The 25,631-nt window shown below is 38.1% G+C and overlaps 1 protein-coding gene across 1 annotated transcript in view; it reads right to left on the bottom strand.

Annotated features, from left to right (window-relative positions):
• Positions 1-24,464, bottom strand: part of sntg2 (syntrophin, gamma 2) — an 85,568-nt gene extending 61,104 nt beyond the window's left edge. The window contains exon 1 of the mRNA XM_087780275.1: positions 24,260-24,464. Coding sequence (XP_087636401.1) covers positions 24,260-24,325 — 66 coding nt within the window. The 5' untranslated portion in view covers positions 24,326-24,464. The remainder of the gene's footprint in view (positions 1-24,259) is intronic.
• Between the last annotated feature and the right edge of the window lie 1,167 nt (positions 24,465-25,631).

The following is a 25,631-nucleotide window of genomic DNA, read 5'->3' as shown; positions in this document are numbered from 1 at the left end:
GAACTTTTCCTCACCGTGACAACGAGCTTCGTTTCAAACAGACCCATATTGTCAAGAGAAATAATCTGGACCTGGGAATTCTTTTAGAATTCCGAGAGGGTTGAGGGTTGTTGTTTTTTTTCTCCCCCCCAAAGGTGTACCAGGGTTGGTGTGGGTTAAGATGGGCTCTCACAGGAGGAAATGGAATCCCAGAACAACACATAAGAGGTAGTGTAGAAGGCAGTGAGCTTATTTAAGGGTTGGTCAAGGGTTTTACTAACTTGATATTTTTCCTTGTACTGTTGGACAAGATGTTCCTCTGGCACTAGCACAATTTTACTTTTAAAATAAACCAAATAGTGGATAAGAAATAGTCTTTTTCGTCTTCTGTCTTTGACACATTAGCTCTACTTCTGTTTATCTTTCTTGGTTCTTCCTCTTTACTCTTATTCTTCCTTATCTGTCCTTTACTACATTTGTCTTCTTCCCTTCATCCATTTCCTTCCCTTCCCCTCCTTTTAATCCGTTTTCAATTTGTCATTTACTTTGTGAACCGCAGGAGCCGACCTCAAATCAGCTGCATAAGTCTACTTGTTCCAGTCCGTGGTGTCAGATCGCCCTCATTCGTTTAGTTCTTCCTTCTGTCCATCATCTTGTTGTGTTTTTTTGTGCTTGTTATAAGAAATCGGTAGCTGTCAATCTCGTGGTGTTGAGCGTCACCGACCTCTAGTCACTTCGCACACTTTTAGATTAGTTAGTTCCAATTTCTTTTTACACACTGGGTTTGCTGGGATAAGAAACAGCAGAGTTGATACAACGTGTTGTCAACCAACACTTTAAATCAAAGATAATACGAGATAGTATTAAGAAACTTTTTTACTTAATAGACATGTGGACCACTTGTCTTGTGACTTTCATAGCTAATGATATTCGTTCCTTTATTTCAAATTGTATTGTGAGAACCATCGTGGCCGATTTAGGATCTACTTCGAGTCTCTCCCGAATGACTCCTCACCTTGCACACAATATTTGTTTAATATGTCATCACAGTTATGGAACTTTTAACATCCAAATGTATTATTTTTGACAGGAAGTTGAGATATTGGAAACAAACGCAATTGTGGAAACTTGCGAGGAAACTCATTTATTTGGATTTTGGTTTGGAAAAAAAGAAGAAAAGGTTGTGTTTTGAACTTAAACAGCCTTTTTAGGCGAGTCTGAATAGTAAACAGACACCGTAAATAATGAGTTTAGGAAACACCAGACCAGAAGTTTAAAGTAAACATTTAAATGCTGGCAAATCCCTGCTGTGCTATCAGTGCATTACTCTTTGCTCCCACATTCCAGTTTATCCAGGATGGTGTGTAACACAAAAAGTGAGTCAGCAGTTTGTCAGTTAAATTAATCGAGATGTATTTCACAGTGGAAAACTGACCATCTGTCCACGCCGACCCTTATCCTTCAGCGTTTCTCTTCATTAACACCAACTTTCAAGTCATTTCTCTACACAGCCGCAGTGCTACATTTACATTTTTCCCCCCACTTTTCCTTCTTCTCCGCTACCCTACAGCTTTGTAGAACAAGGTGGACGATGTGACCCGTGCACAGACTTGTTTGTGTTCTTCCACCTGCTTCAGTTGCTGTGATGTGAAACAGCTGCCGTCTTGCTGATAGTGAGGCGGCGGCGAGGTGTCAATCACGCTTGACGCAGACGTAGAGCGGAGACCAAAATGGGATTCGTGGCTTGTCCAGTCTCTAGCTTTTTCAACGCTTGTGCAGCAACAGTGAAACTTGGTTAAATAAAGGGCGCCCCAAATATATTTTGCATCATTTAAAGTGTACATATCTGGAGAAATGGTCTAAATATATCGTATTTTGGAATGTTTATTAGAAAAGTGGTGCTTGTTAATGGAATTTTCTTTTTTTCTATTACCAAAAGCAGATTCATTTTTGTTTCAGCAAAATCAGGGCAAACCGATTTTGAACAAATTATTAGGCGATTCCGTTTTTTTGGGACCTCCCTGTATCCCGTCATAATGATAATACTGCATTTTCATCAAGCAGGTAAGTCCACAAAAACACCCATTTTCCTATTTAATATTTTTTTTCATGTTGTTTTCAAAAAACAAAAATGCATTCAAGAAATTCTGCATCCATGCAAAACTACTAAAAATGATGGCGTACAGAACCAGACCCGAGTGTGGCGTTGATGTGTTCGAGTATTGCTTCCTACGATTCATAAAACTTGATGTAAAGTGTCTTTCCATACGACTTTCTTGTATGATTTTTGACATCGTCGCATAGCTCTACACAATACAATAATACGCTTCTTGCTGCACCTGAACCACGTTTGCAAAGCGTCTTACGCACCGAAAGAAATTCCACCTCAAAGAAGAGATGGACTATACCAGGATATTTATCGCCATTTTATCAATACAAGGAGATTTTCACGATGAAGGCTAAAGTTTCCAAGAGAAACAACACTCACCACAGCACCAGTCGCTAAAGAGATCCATGTTTGTAATACTTGCTCGGCCGAGTACTTTACTTTGTACAGTTAGATTTTTTTACTTTGACTTTTTGAACGTCAGATAAAATACTCAAAAAAGCCAAAAAGTAACCCTCTTGTTACCTCTGGGTCAGTGTGAACGACCTCCATGGCTTCTGGGTCACCTTGACCCAGAGATAACACAAGGGGTAATTAAACAAATCTTTCAGTTTGTAATTATACTTGAAGGCTGCTTATTACCGGTTTCATATATAGTAGTTGCACTACCACTCTTTCAAGGTTGAATGTTATTGATTGTTTTTCTTTTTTATTTAGTTGTGTACTTAAAAGTACAGGGTTGAATTTAAAATAATAGTATAGAGGGAGTTTCGAAGTATCAAAAAATGTACGAGTGAAATTTTTAAACGATGAGAAAAAACCCTCAAAATAAAGGGAGAGAAAAGGGTTGTTTTTTTTCGTTAGTAGTAATTTTCGAGGTTTTCAATGTATATTATATTGAGGTATATCGTGGCATAAAACAATCTTTATCGTGATAAAAGATTTCATAGATATCGCCCACCCTTCCCTAAATTAAGAATCAAAAATATAACAACAGAAGAAACCTGTGAAAAAAAAAGCCTTGTTTTGTTATTTTCGTGTAGATGAGACCATCATCAATTAGTCTTTTGCAGTTTCTTAAATCGTGCACTGCTTTACAGTTCACTGTAGACCGAGCATGGAAAACACACCCAGGTTATCTTCCAGAGTAACCAGACCCTCCAACTGTAATCAGAAGCATCTCTTCACATGAGATCGAAATTATAGGCTTAATTCTAGAACCTGTCACAACAGAAGATGTGAAATCTGTTCTGTGTGCAACTTGTCTTTCCGACGTTGCGCGTCATTGCATCACCGCGTTTGTGTTTTCTAAAGCCACTTTGATGAACACAAGGGCGCTTCTTTGTCGGGATAATTGGGTACAGTACACACTTGTACAGCCTCGGCAACATGGCCGTCCCCTGATGAAAGACGCATGTAAGACGTCCACCCCTCGTGCCATGTTTGCGACAGACACCGCACCATTACACTTAAAGGAAGTCAAATTAATCTTTCTTTTAAAACAGGCATTAGCACCACTCTTTGACTGCACTCTCGCCCAGGCCCTTCTCGGCACCGCAGTTATTATTTCAATTTCTACAGGCAGCTAACCAGCTCCTGTCAGATGTGGTTAGCCACTTCTTAATCCAATCACACCGAGAGGCCCTTTCATGCATTTTTCTCTTTGTGATGATTTGAATCATCCCAAAAGTCGGCTGTTTTATCCGCCGGAGTCCGAGTGGCGCTGCAACTGAATGGGCGAGCGGGAGACCATGAATTCTTTACACGTCTCTGCTCATGTGGGAGGTGCAGGATTACTGCATGCGGAGGATTAGATGTTGAAGTGTTGGAGTGTTTATTACACAACACCTGCCCAACTGTAATAACCGTTTCAGACCGTCGAATCGATAAATCTGTGACGAGAGGCTCGTTTTATGTCTTGGGTATAATCGAACTTCGGTTCTTAAGTGGCACCAAAATGTTCTATCAATACCTCATCTAGGGCTGCCAAGTTTCCTAGCTTTAGTGTCATGATGGTATAATGGTATCAATTGTTAATGTCAATTTATACCATTAATAATTTCTCTAAAAGTCCATGTTGGATTCGTGGGAAAGTAGTAACTTGGGATATTTATTGATTTATAGCGCCATATAACTTTGACAGTTAAATATAAGCGTCATAGATGAATGTAGAAATTTAGAGAAATTGATCATCAAAATGAATATATTTCAAGTGTTTTTAATTGTATTATTTTAATTCTTAAACCTGCGTTACGATGAATCGACCAAGCTCTGTTGTCTCTTCTGATTGGTTCATGTTGCATGATTTCTTCTGTTATTGTCCAGACTAAAAAAGGACCAGAGTTTATCATCTTGAACAAAATAAATATTAGAGTACTTAAGTAGTAAATATAAGCGTGAGAGTCACATTCAAATCGTGAATCTTGGACACCCTTGCACAGCCCTATGTCTAGACTACAGACCAGGGGTGGGCAACCCTAAATTTCCTCTGGGGCCACATTATATACTGTGACTGTTTTGAGGGGCCGTCAATTCAAAAGAGGAGCGAAGAGCTAAAATATGACAGAAAAACTTTGAAAAAACTAAGCAAGTAAGAATAGTAAAGAAAGAAATAAGCATTAAATAAACCTGAGTATGTCAAAACCCTTTTTTTTTGTATAGTTAATACAATAATAAACGCAATTTTAAGTTGTAAGCTGTCGGAAAGAATTTATTTTACTCTGACCTCTTGAGGGCCACATGAATACAGTCAAAGGGCCACATGTGTCGCACTTTGCCCAGGTGTGCCACAGACGGATACATTTAACTCACCACAAGACAAGTCCGTTTAAAAGATGGCATCTGGTTACATTTTTGAATGATACACACGATTGACTTCAGGATAATTTTGTACACATCAGTGTCTTCATGATTTTTAACCAGACCCAATGTCAACACAGAAGTAGTTTTCCCGGCCATTGAGATGAAGTTATGGACTGAGTCAATGCAAAAAACAATGGAAGGCAAATGCAACACACTTGCCACACAACCACAAGGTAGCGACAACACAACGGCAAATCAAGAACAACGCACACGCAACCAACGTGCAACACTGAAACCGAAAAGCAAAACAATGCACTGCAACCAGTGGAAATTGGGGCAAAAAAAAGGGACTTGTTGCAGCAATCCCTGATGGGAAATGCTGAAATTCAGTCCATCTTATTCTTCAGTTTAAACCAAAGTAAACTTTTTCCGAACCTTCCCCGTCTTCCTACACAGACCATTCCAAGAGCTTGTGTTGACACTTGTTTGTCTTGCCACTGATAATAAAAGACATTATTTTCTAAAATGAATTTCTGCAGTGCCGTCCTTGGACGAGCTCGTACAAAGACGTGTACCATCTCCTTTCTCTGGCACACAGATGCTTACAACGTCAAACAATGTCGGAGTGCAAGTGTACAAAGAACTCGTCCATTCTTCCGTCGGCACTATGTAAGGTGTGTTACGAAGTCAGGGGGAGTAAATTCTCTGAAAGAGACAATAAACAACAGAAGCTACCGGACGTATAGAAACCAATCAAGGACCGCTAATGGCTCCCGGGGCCACAAATGTAAAGAAGAGACGTATGGAAAAACTCTTCACCGAACTGTTCACCGTGAAGCGTTTTTTTTTTTTAAATAACTGTCGCTTAACTTAGTTTTCGGCACGTCTGACTGACGTGACTCTAAAGTGTGACTTCTTAATTTGCACCATCCACCGCTTGCGAGTTCCATTCCCCGCTTTGATAATTTCCAAGATCAATTCGACTGAACTCTCTTCAAAGACGTGGAGGCTGGTGTGGCCCCGAGATAATCACGCCGCCTTAAAAGCCTGTCGGGGCATGAGAGCGCCTCACACAGAAAATGAAGTAGGAATATGTTTTCCCTTTTTTAAGCTTTGAACAAAACGAGTGTTCTCACGAAGAATGACTTTGTAAAAATCCAGCTGTAAGCGAGTGACTTGACGGATGCGGCGTCTTCAAGGTGAGAAGTGACAAGAGAGTTTTATTGGGACTGAACTTCGGTGTCTTTGGAAAGACGACCTTGACGAAAGAGATGAGTTGGTAGAAGAGTTTTTTCTTTTACTGTATGAACCGCTTTAGATAAATGTTCCCAAGCCTGTGGGCCCGGTCCATTATAAGTTAAAAAACACTTGTCAGTTAAAATTAGGGGGTTAGAGTAAGCTAGCATCGTTGGACTACTATCATAAAAGACCATCCAAAATATATGCTTCTGTTTTACGAAGGTTTTTTTTCAGGGGTTCTAGTTTGATTTCCTCTTGAATGACCGATCTCCTCTCCTAATCTGAAAGTGGCCTGAAAGTAAATTGTGGCTTCTTGTACCTGCAATTTCATCTTTTCTTATGACAAACCAAAGTTATAAACATGGAAAAGAGTAGTATCTAGGAGTGTGTATTTTTAAGATTCTGGCAATATGATACGTACCACGATACAGGAGCAATGATAAAATATATTGTGATAGTGTAGTAACAAGGATATACTTATAGTATTGACAAAGTAATTGACTCTGGTGCTTTTGTTGTGAATTTACAGACCACATGACTCTTGACGAAGTCGTAATGTATCAAGTATCGAATATGCTATTAAGCACCGCTAGAAATACTGCCCCGGAAAGAGCAAAAATTACATTCCCGGATCCCACAATATGGATTTAACTTTTAAATCATACAACTAAACACTTTTGATCCAAGTTTAACACCCAAAACACACTTTTGGCTGTATATTTGCTCTTCCTGTCTGAAAAAGGTAAAACTATGGCATAAATATAGAAGTCCATTTGATATTGACACAATATTTCCCAGGTGCAATGGTCGAACCATCTCTGGATCATTAATATTGACTTATCGAGAATTTGCCGACGTGAAGACTTGAAGCGAGTCGGGAACACGGCGCTGCTTTGACATGTTGAAGAGCGCTACAGGAAACAGTGAATTGAGGCAGTAGGTGTGAAATGAGTGAGGGGCTGTCAGGGGAGGAAGCTGCTGTAGATACAGTCAAATAAATAAGCAAAAAGGACTTGTCGGCTCGTGACAGAGTTTCAAGTGTTATCGACCAGTTTGAGGGGTTTGTTTACCAATCCGTGAGTGAGCGTTGAGGGCGTCGCAGTTTTATCAATAAAAAATGAGTTTGTATTCAACAGCTGTGGGTTTGAAATGACTCATAAGTTGACCCTCGCATTAATTATCAGCCCGTGATGAATGGTTTAATAAACAGAAATACAATCTTCCCGGTAAATACACCTGCACCAATAACAAAATGAGAAATGGAGGCACGGTTCAGTGGAGTCTAGAGATGTCAAACTTTTATTTTAAGACTGCGTTATTATGAAAGCAGTCGGGCTGAAAAAAACAAAACAGGAAATGCAATTAGAATGAGCTCTGTCTTGTTTTCTTACGACTTGAAGAGGAACTCATCTCTCATGAGGTTTTATTTGTTTACCCGGTTTTAGTCGGAGGTGGACGACTAAAAGCACAAAGTTGGTCTGCTGCATAATACAGCCCCAGTAAACACGCACTGAAGAATCTGGAAAATGGCTTTTGGTTTTATTATCAGGATGGGAAATTGATTTTAGCTAAACATATTCATTGTTTTTTGTTTTTTTACACTGTACACAAAAGCTGTTTGTTTCGTTATTTTAGCATTTGCATTGTTGTGTGGCATGTGGGTCCATTTACCATCATGACATAAAAATGTTATTAATAAAAAATAAATAATAACTAGAAAATATTGATATAACGCTATATTTTTATTCCAGGTACTGTAAGTAAGTAAGTAATTTATATTTATAGAGCGCTTATTGATATTTAATATCTAAATATTAAATAAAATATTGTCATTTATGCTTTAATTTTTACCTTTGAAATAATAACAGTTTATTTTAATTTCAAATTTTTTAGGGTGTATATTTCAATAGTGTGTCTAAAAAAGACAAATTGATGTCTTATTTTACAATTAATGCTGCAATTAAACCTCCGGCCACTAGTTGGCAATATTCTTCATTGCCTCCATTGCAAAGGAACAACAAAACTGGCAGGAATGAGTGAAAAAGAAAGGATACATCAGAGTCCAGTAGCATTTAAAGCTGATTTTTAGACTAATTGTGGCTTTGAAACAGAGTTTAAAGTAAAAAATTAAACAGCGTTACCAGGTGTCAAGAGATGATCTACTGGCGGTGCATTCACGGAGCGTAGGAACTTTAGTAACTTTTTAAAGACTAAAGGGTCAACCGCTCCACATTTCCATTTTTTGAGAAGCACTTTCCCATTTGATTAGAGAAAGTATTTGCTCATTTCTTTGCTGTAAAAGCCAGAAAAGGCATTTAAAAAGTCTTTAAAAGAAACAATATATTGTTGTTCCTACAGTATCGCATATATTACATGTATATCACACATGTAACGTGATACGCATCGTCACCTACTTGATACAAAAATAAAATTATTGGGGTCCATGTAATTTATATGGCTTTGTGAGGGTCATATTCCACCCTTGTTGGTAAAGACACACATTTGATCTTCTTTTTAGCCTTTTTCTGACCGTCATAATAAGCTGTTCTTTTAAAGTATGTTACCTTTAAATTGTTTTTTTTACAAGTTGTCCTTCATTAAAAATGTCCTTTTTAAAAATTCAAAATTTCAATATTCGAATAAACTAATAGAAACAACATCAACCTTTGAATATAGAAATTGTGAATTTGAATTATTAAAAATAAATGTCAAGGCTTGAACAAAATCAAAATACGATTTAAAAATACATTTAAATATAACAGTTCCACCTCCTACGTGATGAAGACACACCGGACGACACTTTGTACCACAAATTAAACACTAATATTAACAAAACAACCATGTTTGGTAATCAGAAAAATTGTCAGTCAATTCCTGGTCTTAATTTCCCCAAAAAAATGTTGAGTTTCAAATAATATATAATTTTTATCGTAGATCAATTTTGTTAAGTCTTATTCAATAACAAACTGAATGGTGTGAAAACAAAATAATTCCATATTTATTTATCAAAAATACATGGCATTCATTTTTGTGTTGCAATTAAACTTCCGTTCGCTAGATGGCAGCAGTCATTACGCCATCCATAGGAAAAGGAAAAAAGAAATCCCTCCAGATTCTAGCGATAACTGAGGACAAGAGGATAGGCTTTCAATTCAGCCAAAAGAGAGTGCAACAATCATAACGGAAATTGCATCGTAATATTTAGTCGTATTGTGAGCCGATAGCCCTCGTTTGTTCATTTTTGTGTTGCAATTAAACATCTGGCCACTAGATGACAGTCCTTATGCGCCACCACTTCAAATGTGACGCAAATGTTTGTCACTTAAAAATAATTCACTAATAACTGTGAACAAAACAAACATTCCAGTGACAAACCGGGATTATCAAATCCAATTCTAAAATGGAAAAAAAAATTATATATTGATTAATCGCAAGTTTAAAAAAAACGTCAAAAGCTCTTAAAAATAAGTTGGCCTTAGGAAAAGAGTGTAGAGAATTACGAATACATGAAATATTGTAAATTAAACGAGAGGACCGATAAACATAAAAGTAATTATTTTTTCTTTTAAGTCATATGAAGCTCTCGTCCCTGTGAACCCAACATCTCGTCTCACAGGTCGAGTGTCGTCACTTTTTCTTTTCCCCCGTCTTGGCTTTTGAGGAACGAAAGTGTAGCGAATCAACACATGAATTAGTTTCCTCGAGCTCACGCAGGAATGACACGGAGGGAATTTAAAACCAGGGTCTGAATAGTTTGCCACACACTTTCAAATAAAAACAAAAACCAGAGTGAACCGAAATCATTTTGTCCGTGAATTCTCTTCTGGAGCTTTGGTCGTGTTGACTTTTTATTTCCATCTTTAGCAAAACAAAAAGTAATTGGGAACGGTTTGAACAGCGTGCTGACGGGCGTCCTCCTGCGTTCACTGACGGTTTATTACGTTTCAATATTCGCTCGGATCACATCGCTGTGGGTGTTTTTTCGCTTCCACGTGAAGCACTGACCAAAAAATATTGACCTTGACCGCTGCAGCTACGATTCCTTTGGCAGGAAACACAAAGAATGTGGGCACCGGGCTCCTCATTGATTTTCCAAAGGAGGTCAAATTTTTATCTTCTTGGCTCCGGATTAAATTGTTCACAGACTGGAAATCATGTTTTTGACTCTTTTACTTTCAAATGCTCGTAAATATCTTGTCGTGAGCTCGTGATAAGAAAATCAATTTCATCTTAACTTAATTCTTAAATGTGTTTAAGGAACACAACATGAATCATAGACCGTCAGTGGAGACGTGTGATTCATTCATGAGTGAATAGAGCGAGTCCTACGCTTCTCCTGGATTTTTATATTTTCAGACGAGTCGAACAGTTGTGTTTCATTGATGCACAGAAGGAGGTCAGGTTTTACTTTCTCTTTTGACAACAAAACTTCAGTAACAGAAACGACACAGATGTTTAAATTTAATTGTGAAGCAAAATTTAGCCTCAAAGATGGTCTCGATTGGTCGCAAACTTTTTATATACTGTATACATTTGATTTAAATTAATTTTCAGTTATAGGTACTTCCTGATGGGCCAAGTTTTGACCATTATAATGTAAATGTAAAGGTCGTTATTGAAAAGCAAAAATGAGCAAAACCAGTAAATATAACAAAGCGAGTTATATATATATAAAAATCTAATAAAAATGTGTGATGTAAATAAAAACAGATCTGTTAAAAAATATAGGTTAAAAAAACGGTCTATAGTCTCATCTTGGTGGTTAATCAGTGTAAATATCAATTAAGAATGTGTATTTTTTTTTTATTTGACTGAAACTAACAAGAATGAAAACAAAAAATTGTATTTTTCCTTTTCTTTTGTCTTGGTTTTGACTTTGTTTGTCTGGGTATTGTTTGTCTGGACACTCTCCAGTCTTGGTGGTATCTCAAGTCTTGGCTGAGGAGGTATTAGAAACAAGTAACATCTTAAGTAATAAAAAGTATAAAATGAATTATTAAAACCAAACGCTACAACCATTGGAAATGATTAACTACATGACCAACTAAACATTTATAAAAATGAAACCTATACATTGTATTGCATTGAACTCCGGCAGGGTCGTACTCTCTACAACCCTGGGAAACTGGGATCAAAAAGTGGATTGACCAGAGTCCCTCAAAGCCAACACAAACATCCCAGCTAACTGACTATATTAGGGGTGTTTTGGCAAGAATCTGGTGATTCGAAACGTATCACGATACAGGGGCAATGTAGGAACAACTTAAGCATATATGTGTAGTATTGTCGAGTACTTGACTCTGTGTGTTGCAGAACTTAAAGACCACATGACTCTGGAAGTCGTAACTGCTTTCATTTTTTTTTTAAACCAAAGCATGTCCAAACATCAGCATTAAAAGCTGCTGGAGTCCACTGTATCCTCTCGTCCTCAGTCATTACCAGGTTTTTGTTGTTCCTTCAGCTGCAGAGGATGTAATGACTGCGGCTGAACATTCAATTGCAACATTTAAATGGACAAATAAATTAGATAATAAAGTTTTTATTTGACTTTAATGAAATATAAACCATAAAATAACACTGATGAAAAATGTATGATAAGTAAGCCGAAAAACACATTTTATTTTTCTTAAAGAATCAAAACATTACTGTTAATTATTGACTCAATATCGTAAAAAAAAAAATAAGTGCATAAATATTTTCTCTCAGCCCTACATGTGACACAACAACAAAAGGGAAGGCGGTCGTAAAGATAAAAAGGTCGCTGGCGTTCATCCTCAGGTACGTTTCTAAACTGTCATCTTTTAACTCTGGAAAACAAAGGCGCGCTTCATCCCAGGGAGCAGATGAGGATTAAAGGGCTTTACAGTGAGGTTGATCTGCTCCGGGCTCATATTAAAAAAAAAGAGACATTCCAGCAGAGTCAGCGTGTTAACATAAACCGCTGTCACATGGTTTTAACCCAATATATGCTTGATTTAAATGCAAATACTGCGGCGGCGCTGCAACGTTTTGTTTTGTAATTGGATTAAAGAAATGTCTGACAGACCCACGGAAGACGCCAGGAGCAGTTGGCGACTTGATGAGTTGGTTTTATGTACAGGTGTCCCACCAGGACGCCTTTTATCCCGTCTATTGTCTCCCATCTACACTCGCGGGGAAGAGGCCGTCGCCGCGTTATTACAATATGCAGATGATCCGACGCAGACAGGATTTGAGTCCCTGAAGCCGCCGTCCCACAATTACAACGGCGACAGAAGAAGAATGACTCGGGTTCCTCCTCTCAGGTGCTTGTGCTCCGTCCTCGCACGTACTCTTAAGAAATGAAAGGAAAGATAATCGAGCTTGAATCTGTCCTCGAGTGTCGCTCCAACTAAAATATATCGTTTTTCAGTCTTTGCTCTGAGACGGACCAATGCAGGAATGAATAAGTGAAAAAAACTAAATAAAAAACTTCTAATACAATCAAAAATAGTTGAAGAATAAATGGTTATTATCGTCAAATAAATTCATATTTAAAAATTACATTTTTAGACAAATAATCTCTTATTCATTAATTCCATTTTTCTTTTTTTATTGAATTATACAAAAGATTTCCAAGGAGTAATTTTAACCATAATAACTATACAATAAATAATTGACTTTACTTTAATAAATGTTCCGTTTAAAAATATATTTATTTATTATTATTTATTTTAAGGCTGCACGATAAATCGAAAAAGTGATGTTAACACATGCGATATCGAAAACGTGTGATAATTTATCATTTTTTATTGTATAAATCAAGCATTTCTTAAATGCGCACTTCGACAAATCTGTGTCATGTTCTGTAAAGTTGTCAATTTGTACTTCCATGTCTTGTTGTCGATTAAGTCTCTGTCCGTTGTGCGGTTGCCATTATTTACATATATCGTTTGAAACTTCAAAATTATGCCCAAAGACGTGCAACTCCATTATGAAGCCAATTTATATTCCCCCCTCGCCCCATTTATATTTAGAATTAGATAAATGTATGAATTCATTTGTTGAAGTTAATCAATTAAATGTATTTTTAACAATTCTTGGTGAAGAAAATTAATTTTGATCAATGCAGTGACAGCCAGATAAATATATATAATAAAATAATAAAATAAAACAAGTAGACCAGCTGGTATGTGTCAATAATGCATTTAAAACAAGGGTAATTTATGAATTTATTTAAAATAAATTTAATTGTGTTTTTGAGGATTATTAACTAATATGTGTAGGCAAAAATTATAAACACTTTATGAAGGCAAATCAAAAACAATTCATTTCTAGATTAATATCAATGAATAAGTCCATAATAAAGAAACAAGTATTTGAAGAAATGTAAAAAAGATATTAACAGTGTGTATTAAAAGCAACAAACCCACACGCATTCATAGGAAGTCATTAGCTAGTTTCTCACGGTCACAAACTTCCCTGGCAGAATGTAAAACTGCAGATAAAAGGCACTGATCCGACCAAAGCGATCTTGAAAAATCGACTGATTGTTGAGCAACAAAACATCAAAAATCATCTCCAAACAGACGCTTCCATCATCCGACTGCTGCTCTTCATTCTCTGGTGTGCAGCTTCTAAATTTAGACCGAAAAAATTGGCTGGTTTGTCTCTCTCATGTTTCATTACCGTCTCCACTAGTCTAGAGAGTGAAGTTGCCGAAGGTAAACCTGTGCTTTCCTCAAAACTGCCTTATCGTCGGCGTCACGATCCATCCTGCACTTTTGCTTACTTACCGATAACATGCAGAGGCTTACTCAGCAAAAAAAAAAGAAGACATATTTTAACACTTTTTTTGTTGCTTGCAGCAGTTTCTTCACTCGTGCATCCACCAGCTCTTACTTTAAAAAGCCGGTGATGGTAAAATCCAACATGATAAATCCACGAATAGTTAATAGCATTTAAGTGTCTCTTAAAATGTTCTAGGACCTCTATTGTACTCATCAGTGTGTTTCTTTTTGCACAAAACTCTCATTTAATAAAGATATTTACATTAGAAAATACGCTTAAGCCCCGCCCACTTAAATTGCGCCGTTTTGGCTGAGAAGAAATCTCGTCCGAGCAACCACGCCCACTCTGCTCTGATTGGTCACAAAAACACAAGTTGCATTCAAGGACTCACGTAAATTTCATCCTCACCCCTAAAACTCCTGTTTTGTACATTAAAAATGACTAATAAAAATAAGGTTTCCTGCTTAATGTACACATTACAAAAACACCTAAAGGCAGAAGTAACTCTCACCATGTTTACATAAATATTTATTTTGTTTCACGATAAACTAGGCTGACTTCAAAATGTTTAATTTAAACCGTAATCTCATTTGGCGAGATTTTAGACAGGAGAGAACTTTATTAAGATTATTCAAAAACGATGCAACATTCATGATGAATGACCTACTGCATGTTGAAGTGGCCGACTTCAACATTTAGAACATGCAAGTTGGGTTTTCACATTATGTGCCTTTTAACAAGCTAGTTATTAGCTGGTCCGATGAAACGAGTCCGCGACTTAGCGGAAGAAGAAGAAAATGAAAAATCCTAAAGTTGGAAAAATCACCCGTCATGTCACGTTAGCTTGACGGATTAGCTTCATCAAGGCTGCGTCGCGGCACAACAAAAAAGGTTCGTGAATATCCAAAAATGTCACTGTCCATCAAGGGAATCGGGTGAGGTGCGTCCGCCAGGAAGCTCGCTTGCGAGAATCGATTCAAATTAAAAGTCGCCGGCATGAAAATGTAGCATCTTTTTTCTTTTTTTTTCTGTCTCTGCGCTTCTGGTCGATGCCGAAGCTGCGAGGATTCAATTAGTCTGCCAGATAATTCTTAATTGATCCAAAATCTTTTTCTCCCTGGTTGAAGGATAAATGGAGCGTGTTATTAAAAAAACGTAATCCGTGTACAGTCCACAATGGCGCTCGGTCATCTTGAGGATTAAATAAAGCTGCTTTAAAAAAAAACAAGGATAAGTTTTCAACAAAAAAAAACAGTTTTGATCTTTACTGTGTCACAAGTATTTGATTAACCACCTCATTATCTTTTCACGTCCATTCGAGGCTTTCTTCTTCCCATGATTCTCGTGGGACCCACAAGTTGCTCTCGGGGTCAACTTGGCGATAAGATCGTTCTAGTGCAGGGGGGGAGGGGCAATTACAATTCTTCAAGGACCACATTAAATTCTGTGTTATGTTGTTAGGGGCCGTCAAGCAAAGAGAAAGAGAGAAATCCCTTTAAAAAAAAAAAGGACATGCGTCATTAGGCCGTGACATTTATTAAGCTAAATAAGCTGCAATTTTATTCTTGTATTGATGAGTTTTATTCAAAACATTTCTTCAACTTAAAAAAAATGTTTTGAGGGATTAATATATACTCGAAATATTACACACAAGAAAGGAGGGAAACAGTAAATAAGTGTCAAAATGTTAATGAATACAAAATACATTTGTTAATGCATTAGAACCATTTATACGCGATCATACTTTGACATTACGAGGGCCCCATAAATACAGTCAAAGGGCCGCACTTTATTAAATCTCAGGAAGTAGAAGCAGAGGTTCTACATCAAAACTCTCATAGATTATTTCTAATGCAACATTTTTTTAAATCCAATACGATTTTAAAGAGGGTTCGTAAACAAGGAGCCTTTTAAGGCGTCGTTTTACAACTAAAATAGGGAACGGTTCACCCTCCACGCGTTTCTTCCCCGTAGCTGACAGACGCCACTTGGTCGTACAGTCGAAGATACAAAAGAAGAAGTTTCAAATCTGTTCACTCATGGAAAGTGTGATTCCATGGACTGAAAAACTTTGTGTGGACCAAGGACCAACCCTCTGGTTTAGTTCTCACTTCACCCCCCGGCGGACCATTCCACGAAACCGACGATATCTCAATCGTACTCTCCGTACTTCCTGCACCAGGTGAAAGTTTCATTCATCCCCAAACCAGAACCCTTTAGTGGCCTAAAACACCTGGGCAAAGTGCGAAAAGTAGAAGAGCCAACAATTGTTTTGGTTTTTTTTTTAGTGCATTAAATCTAAATTTAAAAAAAAATTGTTCCAGAATTTTAGCCCTTTTTTGTAACTTTGGGGAAAATTCTTGCCATCATATTGACATCATATTAAGAGGAAAATAATATTTTAATATTGTTCAGTTTCTTTAACACACACGATTTAATGATATGTTTTGTAATAGTAAGGTTTATTTTCGATATATTCGAAATTTCTTTTTTTTCCTATTCTTACTTGCTTTGTTTTTGCTCATCATATTTTAGCTCTTTGGCTTGATGGTCCCTCACAACAGTCACAGTATAGAATGTGGCACCAGAAGAAATGTAATTGCCTAGCCCTGATCTAGAACAATAGTCCTGGACTAGAACAATAGTCCAGGACTTGGAGAAGCTAGTCCTAGTCCAGGCAAAAGTACAAGTTCTAAACAAGCTTAAACGGGCCAACCTTCTGTTGTAGGGCACATTTGCGACAAATACAGGTCAGGTGCCTTTCACCGCGTGGCTGATGTGGAGCCACTTTGGGAGGGTGAAGTGGGGCGAATGCAGATTTCGACAAACTAAATTTGGATCGTCTAAAAAACCCCCCCAAAGTTTCAAGGACGGATCTCTCCGGAGCGACCGTATTTAGTGTGTTGTTGAAGTGCATCTGAGGGAGGAGGTGTTGGCAGACCTGGTCGGGTGTCACAACAATTGCTTATCAGAAAAAAAAAAAAAAAGGGGAAGATGAATAGCAATGAAAAGAGCATTAAAATGCACAAGTTTACTCCTTTGAATTCAAGTAAGAATGCTAATGTGTCCATGAATAACGCATGAGAAGCGTTTTCTCTTATTTGCCTGGGAAACATCAAGTAAAGCCTGGTGACATCACGACGCGTGTTTGATGCATCGGGATCCCTGACAGCAAATACTCTCTCGGCAGTTTAAAAATTGAACCGTCGTCTAATTATGGGCTGTATTAGGGCCTGGTGTTGTAGTACGCTGAATTATGCAAGACGGCTGTGCATGATATTGTACTTTTGAACGTATCATTGCACTTCCTGCGGGGACTAATTACGAGCCTAAAAAAAAGGACTAATTTATGATATAAGGCTGGAGACTGGCCTTTGGCCTGTTTGGCAACTCTCGTGGGTCTCACAACATCAAATTAGAAGTAGAGCTGTGAGGAGAGCAGGCAGACATATTGTCTTTGTCTGTCACCACTTCAGTTCACCGTTTATTTCATTTACGAAAATTGCGGTGGATTATTGAGATAATGGTCCATACCCTCAACATCTGAGGAGGCGGAAGACACATCCAGAAACCCTCTAGTACACACCTGGGCAAATGTGGCCCTTTGACTGTATTCATGCGGCCCTCAAGAGTAGACATTCTTTCCGACAGTTTACAATTTAATATTACGTTTATTATTGTATTAACTCTAAATAAATTGTTTTTTTTTGGTTTGTTTTTACTTTAATGAAAATGTCTTGCCCATCGGAATTTTTGACATCATATTTAGAGGGATAAGTTATTTTCCCATAAGTTTCTTTTACATGAAAGGTTTATAAAAGTGTTTTGACATAGTCAGGTTTATTTTATGCTGATATTTCTTCCTTTATTATTCTTACTTGCTTTGTCCTTTTCAAGTTTTTCTGTCATATTTGAGCTCTTCGCTTCTCCCTTTTGGATTGACGGCCCTTCACAACTATGATGTGGCCCCAGAGGAAATGTAATTGTCCAACCCTGCTCTAGGAGCTAAATTTGAGTCATTTTCTTAGAATTTTCAAAGCCAATAGCATTAAAATCTAGTACTATGGTGTGTCCCAAATCGCGCACTTCTGCACTTCCATGTAACATTTTGAGTACACAAGTGCGTCTACACTGAGCAGTGTGCGACAATATTGGCACACTCAAACAGCCAGAAAATTGAGTGTCCACCCTCAACAGCAGCCACCTTAGATGACGCTAAATGGCAGCAGAGCAAATATCGGCGTAAATGTTTTGAGAAAACACAATTTTTTTACACAAAACAACATATCGACGATAATAACATAACTTAATAACTTGTTTCGATTGGCGCAAAACACCGTTGAGTGTCGGCGATTGTGTTCCAACGGTTTGTCGCAATCAGTGTTAAAAAGTAGTAGAAGAAGAAGCTGTCCAGTTATTTGCGGTAAGGGTGTCGCAGCAGTGTTTGTTTTGAGACAGTACTACCCTGTCGGAATTACTGCGCAAGTAAGTGCACTGTCTTACAGTGTTCTGTAAGAAAAAAAACATGGTTGTCTTGGAGAAAAGTCGGCAAAGTTTAACTCGGAGGTGGCCCCAAAAAGTAGGTCTACGACACGCAAAAGAGATATTGGACATGAGGTCTGGGACCCTTCAGCTAGTGTGCTAGCCAAAGCTAACCCTTGACTCACAACCAACGCAATTTTTTTTGTCCAGAGGGTGACAAGACAACCTCTAGACAACACTAAGTCATTTTACATTCACATTTTTCTTGTAAAACATCAATTTTATCTGTTGACCTTGGCATTTCGTTGCGGTTTTGCGAGTGGATATATAACTTTATCGACACTACAGGGTAACGGAAGCAATACTTGGTGAAGGTCCACAGCTGACGGGACCAGACTTCTACTTGCTTAGAAAATGGACCGATAGGCCGCCATCTTTGAGTCATACCCATTGATTCAAACCACTGAGAAATCTCTTAGTGGTTCAGATCCGACAGCTGCCAATAAAAAACATCTAATTTGGAGTCCCCAAGATTACCGAATTAAATTAATGAAAGGTTTTCGAAGCGACAGTCATTACGGCACCTGTTATGAATTTTAAGAAATAAAGGAGATTTAACATCTGCAAAAAACTATCATATTTGGACCCGCTTTTACTTTTATGACTCAATTCCCCATCCATCCCGGGCGGGGTCCCACTTTTGGTGCGACTCCAGGGTACGCCCCAATATGGAAAGTCGAAAACTACCTCGTAGAAAACCTGCCAACAACCGTCATACCAAGAATACACAATTATATCAGTTGACAGAAAACTGGACCAATCAGCTGTACCTTGTGTTTCCAATTATTTTTCCGTGTTGGCGAAGCGTCTGGAATCTGTTTCGGGAGTTTAATTAGAGCCTAAATTGAAGTGGCAGACGAAGTGTAGCTGAATGAACAACACTCGCCCCTTTTTTTCTTTTCTCTCATTTCAACAGGCGAGGTCGTGTTAAAATAGGAACACAAAAGCGAGGACTTTCGACTCGTCGACCTCGGGTGTAATTACGTCTTCTGCCGACAGGAAGCTTCACACGTGCGAGAAAAAAAACCGGAGCGGTTGTGAAATTACGAATGACATGCTTGTCACTTATTTTTACCCCCTTCTGAATGGAGAACTAATGATATCCTCGCAACGATACCGTGACGGGCTCATTTGTAGTCATCAGACTTTCAGATGTCATCCTCGGAAAGAGGGATGCGTTGGATCGACTTTGAAGAAACGATACCGGCTAATGTTTTTGATTTGACGCGCATGTTGTCGCGACACATTTTACCACATTGTTGAGGGAATTGCTTTCTTATTCTTCCCCCTCCTTGCGGGGTAGTTAACCTTAAAGAAAGTGTATCCGGTTGATCTAAACTCCAGTGGACTTCCGATTGAATTCTCCATTCCACCAATCAAGTTCAGCGAGTTGGAACCACCACGTTTAATTTAACGCTGACCGTCACTGATGCATAATGCATGGACGGCCCGGTCCGAGTAGATCAGAGCGTAGATTTTAAAATGTTGAACATATGGGGGGCGAAGTAGATCGCAGGGCCCCGCTTTCCCCCCCTCGAGGTTTTGGATGTGGCCAGTAGTTGAAAATGCACCCAGAATAGAAAGTAGCTACTAAACAGGACTTGCAAATTATTCCATGTCGTGTTAGCAGACTTTCAATTCGCAAGTCATATTCCCAGAACTGCTTTAGACCTAAATATGTTTCATCTGGCTCTCTCCGGGGGATTCAGTTCTTTTAGAGCACCAGAGAAGGTATTGATTTTGTTCCTTGACAGTCTATTTTTACTGTTTTGAGTTGAGACAAACATAAACCATCCATCCTTTTAGGTCCAGATTTCTCCACAGAAACTTTCTCCATATTATTTAAGGGAGAAACCAGGGTGTCCCTGGATCAAATGAAAGGGCATAATTAATCCCATTTTTCCTCGGTTTTTGACATTTTTAAACAACCTCGTGGGGACATTAAACACCTCGGACACCTTAACTTGAGGTTGAAATCCTTCTACTCGGACTCTCTCTTGGATACACTTGGATTTCAATGATAATCCTTGTGTTCTCTATGGGTCAAGGTGACCCGATGGCCTGAAAACAAATGGGTTTAAGGTAACGTTAACACGATATTGGCACGTGCGATAAGCATAGAAAACATGAGCATGTATAAAAAAATTCATAGCGCTAACTGCCGTTACGCATTATATCGCGAAATGCACTCTTTGGGTCAATTCAATTTGCAGCGAAGGCTTTTTGAAACTTTGAAAGGAGTTTGACCGAAGATATCAACGGCCTTCTCGCGCATGTTCACGCAAATTGCAATTCCAGAGATTAAAATAAAAATGTTATGCAGCTACATAAACTGAATATCCAACATGTTAATGTATATAATGCAATATTTGAAATCCTTGAGTCATTTTATTTGCAGAATAATGGAATATATATCGAAAATCGCACTAATTTCCAATATTGTGGGGCCCTGGTTTGTGGTATTCCTTGCATTGTCTCTGGGTCAAGGTAAGCGAAGTCCCTGAGCTTCCAGAAATATATATAATAATCTCTATTTATATAGCGCCTTTCTCGACCAGGGTCACAAAGCGCTTTGACAGCCATTCACACATACTGATGGGAGTAGGCTGCACCACATGGCGCCGAATCTGCCATCAGGAGCAATCAGGGTAAAGTGTCTTGCTCAGGGACACAACGACACAAGCTTGAACCTGCAACCTTTTGGACTGCAGGCAACCACTCTACCATCTGAGCTATGACGCCCCTAATACTAATATATGCAGTCGTGGAGGCCGTTCATTTTGACCCAGAGACAACACAAGGGATACCTCAAACACATTGGTTTCCAGCCACCGGGTCACCTTGACCCAAACGCTGCACAAGGGTTAAGGCGTTGCAACTTTTCTTTTTTAACACCGATTCCTCTGAAAGCCAAACTGCTTCCATTTTCCACTTGAAAACCTTGTTTACCTACAGTCGTGCTAATCGTTGAGACAGGAAGCGTATCAATAAAAAGCAAAGTGGATCTGGACGACTTCCAGGAAAAACAAACACTCCACAGGCTGAATCACATTTTTAATCTGGAAACATCAACATAACATATTGTCGCACCAAGCCTTCAGGGGGGAAAAAGAAGATCGATATAGAGACCAAGAAGGTCAGTCACCACCAATACTTATTCCATGCCTTTGTTATGGATTAGATTTCAGTAGAACCGACTACTAAGAGAGTCTGGATGTCGTCGGGGAAAGCTCGTGACCAACAATGAGAATAGAAAGTCCACCATATATGTTCTTCATCATGACTGAAGGGTTCACTGATCCGTCTATAAGTAAGTAAGTCATTTATAGATTAGAGCGCTTTTCTAGACCAGGGTCACAAAGCGCTTAATCAATCAAAAAAATATATAAACTAAAAAGATCAAGATCAGATTACTGATGTAAGGAGGAGGCTGACCATGAATAGTTCTGAAAGTAAGAACCAGAATTTTACAGTTAATCCTGAAAGAAACTGGAAGCCAGTGAAGAGTTTTAATTATCGGGGAAATGCGAGTTCTTCTACTAGAGCAGCTCAGAATTATCGCTGCAGAGTTTTGTATTAACTGCAGGCAGGACAACTCCTTCTTAATTAAGACATGAACTAGTCTAGACGAGAAAGACATATCCATCCTATCCATCCTCCCCGCAGGACAGTTGAACGCCTCAACCTGGAAAAGTCGCTTATCTCAGGAAATCACAGACGCACTTCCTTCTCAATCTATGGTCTTCAGTGTAAACATACAAAATTGTGAGGAGAAGCTTTTTTTTTTGTCGTGAGCGGTTTCAGGATCTAAATGATGACAAAAATCGAATTTGTTGGTGACTATTTACATAGAAGGTTGGCCATTTACATTCCCAACGGGCTACGTAACATACAAACAGTTTTTCAGGAACCATACAAGCAAAAAAAAGGACTGAAAAGTATATGATGTTGGGTGTAGAAATTGCAAAAAAATCAACCGTATTAGTGACTCCAGCTCAGAAGAAGCTTCTCGGACGAGAAGTGAAACGTCTTTCTAGAACTCAGTCCAGTTGACTCGCCCAGGAATCTTTAATTCCATTAGAATAAATGTATAACGTGTTGGATACAAGACATACATCCAAACTTTCATACTAAGGCGATTCAATTAAACCCCTTTTAAGTCAATTGTATTTATATAAATATAATTAGGAAAAGAATATGGTACAAAAGCTTTTCATTTGTTCTTTTAATTTGAGGGGAAAATAGGGAAGTTATAGGAGGAAAAAGAATAAATAGATACTTTAACTACCCCACAACAACAAAAAGCCTCAACCATGTAGTTAACAGAGGGTAAATGTTTTGTAAAAAATATATGAAAACAATATGATATACACTATTTAATTGTTCTTCCGGTTTATTGTGAGGGAAAATTATACATTTTAAACTTATTTATTTAATTTTAATAATTATAAAGTAAATTATCTAAAAAGGGGAAATACAGAAAGAATAAGAATAGAGTCCTAAACAAAAAGTTGTTTAAATCATGCAGGAAAAATTAAAAAAATTAAAAAGGTAAAATTTGTGTAAAAACTTTCCATAAAGTTATACTCTGACCACATGACCATGTTGATACAGTGAATTGGCCAAATGTGGCCCAACTTAAACCAGATTACCTTTTTTTTAATTTTATACTGAGTCTAGATTTTCCTACAAAAATCACTTTTCTTAATGAGACTAAACCCCCATTGAATTTTGGTTAAATAATTTTTGGTGACTTTCAATGGATGTGCTAAAATATCTGAATATACAAAAATAGATATGATCGATTTAAATGATCCAAAAAGAATCATCTATTGAGGGAAAATATAGGAGGAAATATTTTAATTGATAAACTTTCAATGCCCTCAACCATGTGGTTAATAAAATGGAAAAATGTGTTGTAAAAAATATGTGAAAATAATATGATACAAAGCCATATATTTGTTTATTCAATTTATTTTTAGGGACAAAATAAATTATCTAAAGGGGGAAACTATATAAGGAAATACAATAAATGGATACAATATAAAGCAATTCCCTCAAATTAATGTGGTTAATAAATAGGTAAAATGTGTCGTGAAAAATATATGAAAATAATATGACACAAAGCCATACATTTGTTTATTCAATTTATTTTGAGGGACAAAATAAATTATCTAAAGGGGGTAACGATAGAAGGAAATACAATAAATAGATACAAGATACACTTTTTTAGCCGGTTAACTAACCAACAAGGGAAAAGGCAATTCCCTCAAATTAATGTGGTTAATAAAGGGTAAAATCTATGGTAAAAATATGAGAAAAAAACTATTTATTTGTACTTTCAATTTATTTTAAATGACAAATTATCTAAAGGGGAAAATTCAGGTAATATAGTCTCTTAACTAAAGGACTATAACAAGTTTTAGTTAAATCACGAAGCGCACAATACAAATGTTGTAAAATACGTGTTAAACATTTCTATAAAGTTATACATTGACCTTATTAGGGCCACGTTCACACAGTCAATGGACCAAACGTGGCCCCCTGGGACCTACTTTTCCCAGATAACCCTTTTTCAAATTGTATGATCTAGACTTCACCATTCTTATTGAGAATAAACCCAGATTCCATTTTGGTTAAATCAGCTAAACAAAGACATTGGTGACTTTCAACAGATGTGATAAAACCTCTGGATATAGAAAAGTATCTCAGGCAATATTTGGTATATTTATCATTTTTGATTGACTTTTTTTTTTTATTGTAAATGTGTCTAAACGATTCAAAAGTTGAGTATTAAAAAGTGCAAATATGTGAGAATTTCAAAAATGAAACGTGACTTGCCGAAGTCGGGACCAGGAGGCTGGCGGGTCGTCGCTGGATCAGCTCCGGGGTCTGTTTCACATTCATTTCCCATCAAACCCGCTCGTTCGGTCCGCTGACTTGCACCGGGAGTTGCTCGAGGCGTTAATCCAGACGCGAGGCTCTGCTCAGCGGCGTCTCTCGCGGCGACGACACCACCATCATGGGTCTCTTCCAGCGGCGGGCAGAGCGGAGGCGTCGCGGGGAAGAGGCTCTCGTTCAGCGGCCGCTGCTGCTGCTGCTGCTGCTGCTGCTTCTCGCTCCGTCCGCGGCTCCACTGACTGAGTCTCTCTCGCTGCTGCTCGGTGTCTCCTCCTCAACGCGTCAGAAGTCTTCAGCCACTAGAATTCCTTTTCTGATTATTTCCTCCGTCAAGTTGTTTCCATTCTTAAAGTTAAACACACACGCGCTTCCGTTTCCTCGGCGCTGACGCGACACTTCCTACCTGCACGCACAGGTGAACCTCCTGTCAATCATCCGGGTCAAGCATAGAAACACGACACATGACATACATACAATATTATATGGATATTTATTCATATTGATGGTGATATATTATATAATATAAGACATACATACAATAATATTATCTAGATATTAATTCATTTTGATGATGATATAAGACACTATATAAGACATACATCCAATAATATTATCTGGATATTTATTCATATTGATGATGATATAAGACACTATTTAAGACATACTTACAATAATATTATCTGGATATTTATTAATATTGATGATGATATAAGACACTATTTAAGACATACTTACAATAATATTATCTGGATATTTATTAATATTGATGATGATATAAGACACTATATATATTTCATTAAAGGCGCCGACGAGGACGGCTGCCTCTTCCAGTAGCTCCACAGCAATTTCTATAATTTTCTGTTTTTTATTAATTTTTTACTATAAACTTTTTAAATGGATACTTTTGAACATGGAAAGAATCGTCTTGTTTACTCAAGAGAGGATCTACTGTCGCTGAAGTCAATGGCACGGGCTGGAGATCGTCACAAGATCCCGATCGAACTTCAGCGCCGTTACAGAGGCTGTCGGGCAGGGATGAGGCTAAAGGCTAAGCTAACGGACAATCGGAGACGTCACAGACCAACGATCCCAACGATCACGATGGGGAACGTCAATTCACTGACGAATAAGATCGACGAGCTGTCTGCCCTCAACAACCAGCGGATCTACAGAGAGAGCAGCTTGTTGATCTTCACGGAGACGTGGCTCACTCAGCTGACTCCGGACTCACACGTGGAGCTGCCTGGTTTCAGCACCATCAGAGCGGACAGAGACGCGCGCGCGTGTGGGAAGCGCAGAGGAGGAGGTCTGA

The sequence above is a fragment of the Callionymus lyra genome, chromosome 18 (genome assembly GCF_982586985.1).
Source record: "Callionymus lyra chromosome 18, fCalLyr1.hap1.1, whole genome shotgun sequence".
Lineage (NCBI taxonomy): Eukaryota > Metazoa > Chordata > Actinopteri > Syngnathiformes > Callionymidae > Callionymus > Callionymus lyra.
The sequence above is the reverse complement of the archived record's forward strand: the minus strand, read 5'-3'. Positions and strand labels throughout refer to the sequence as shown.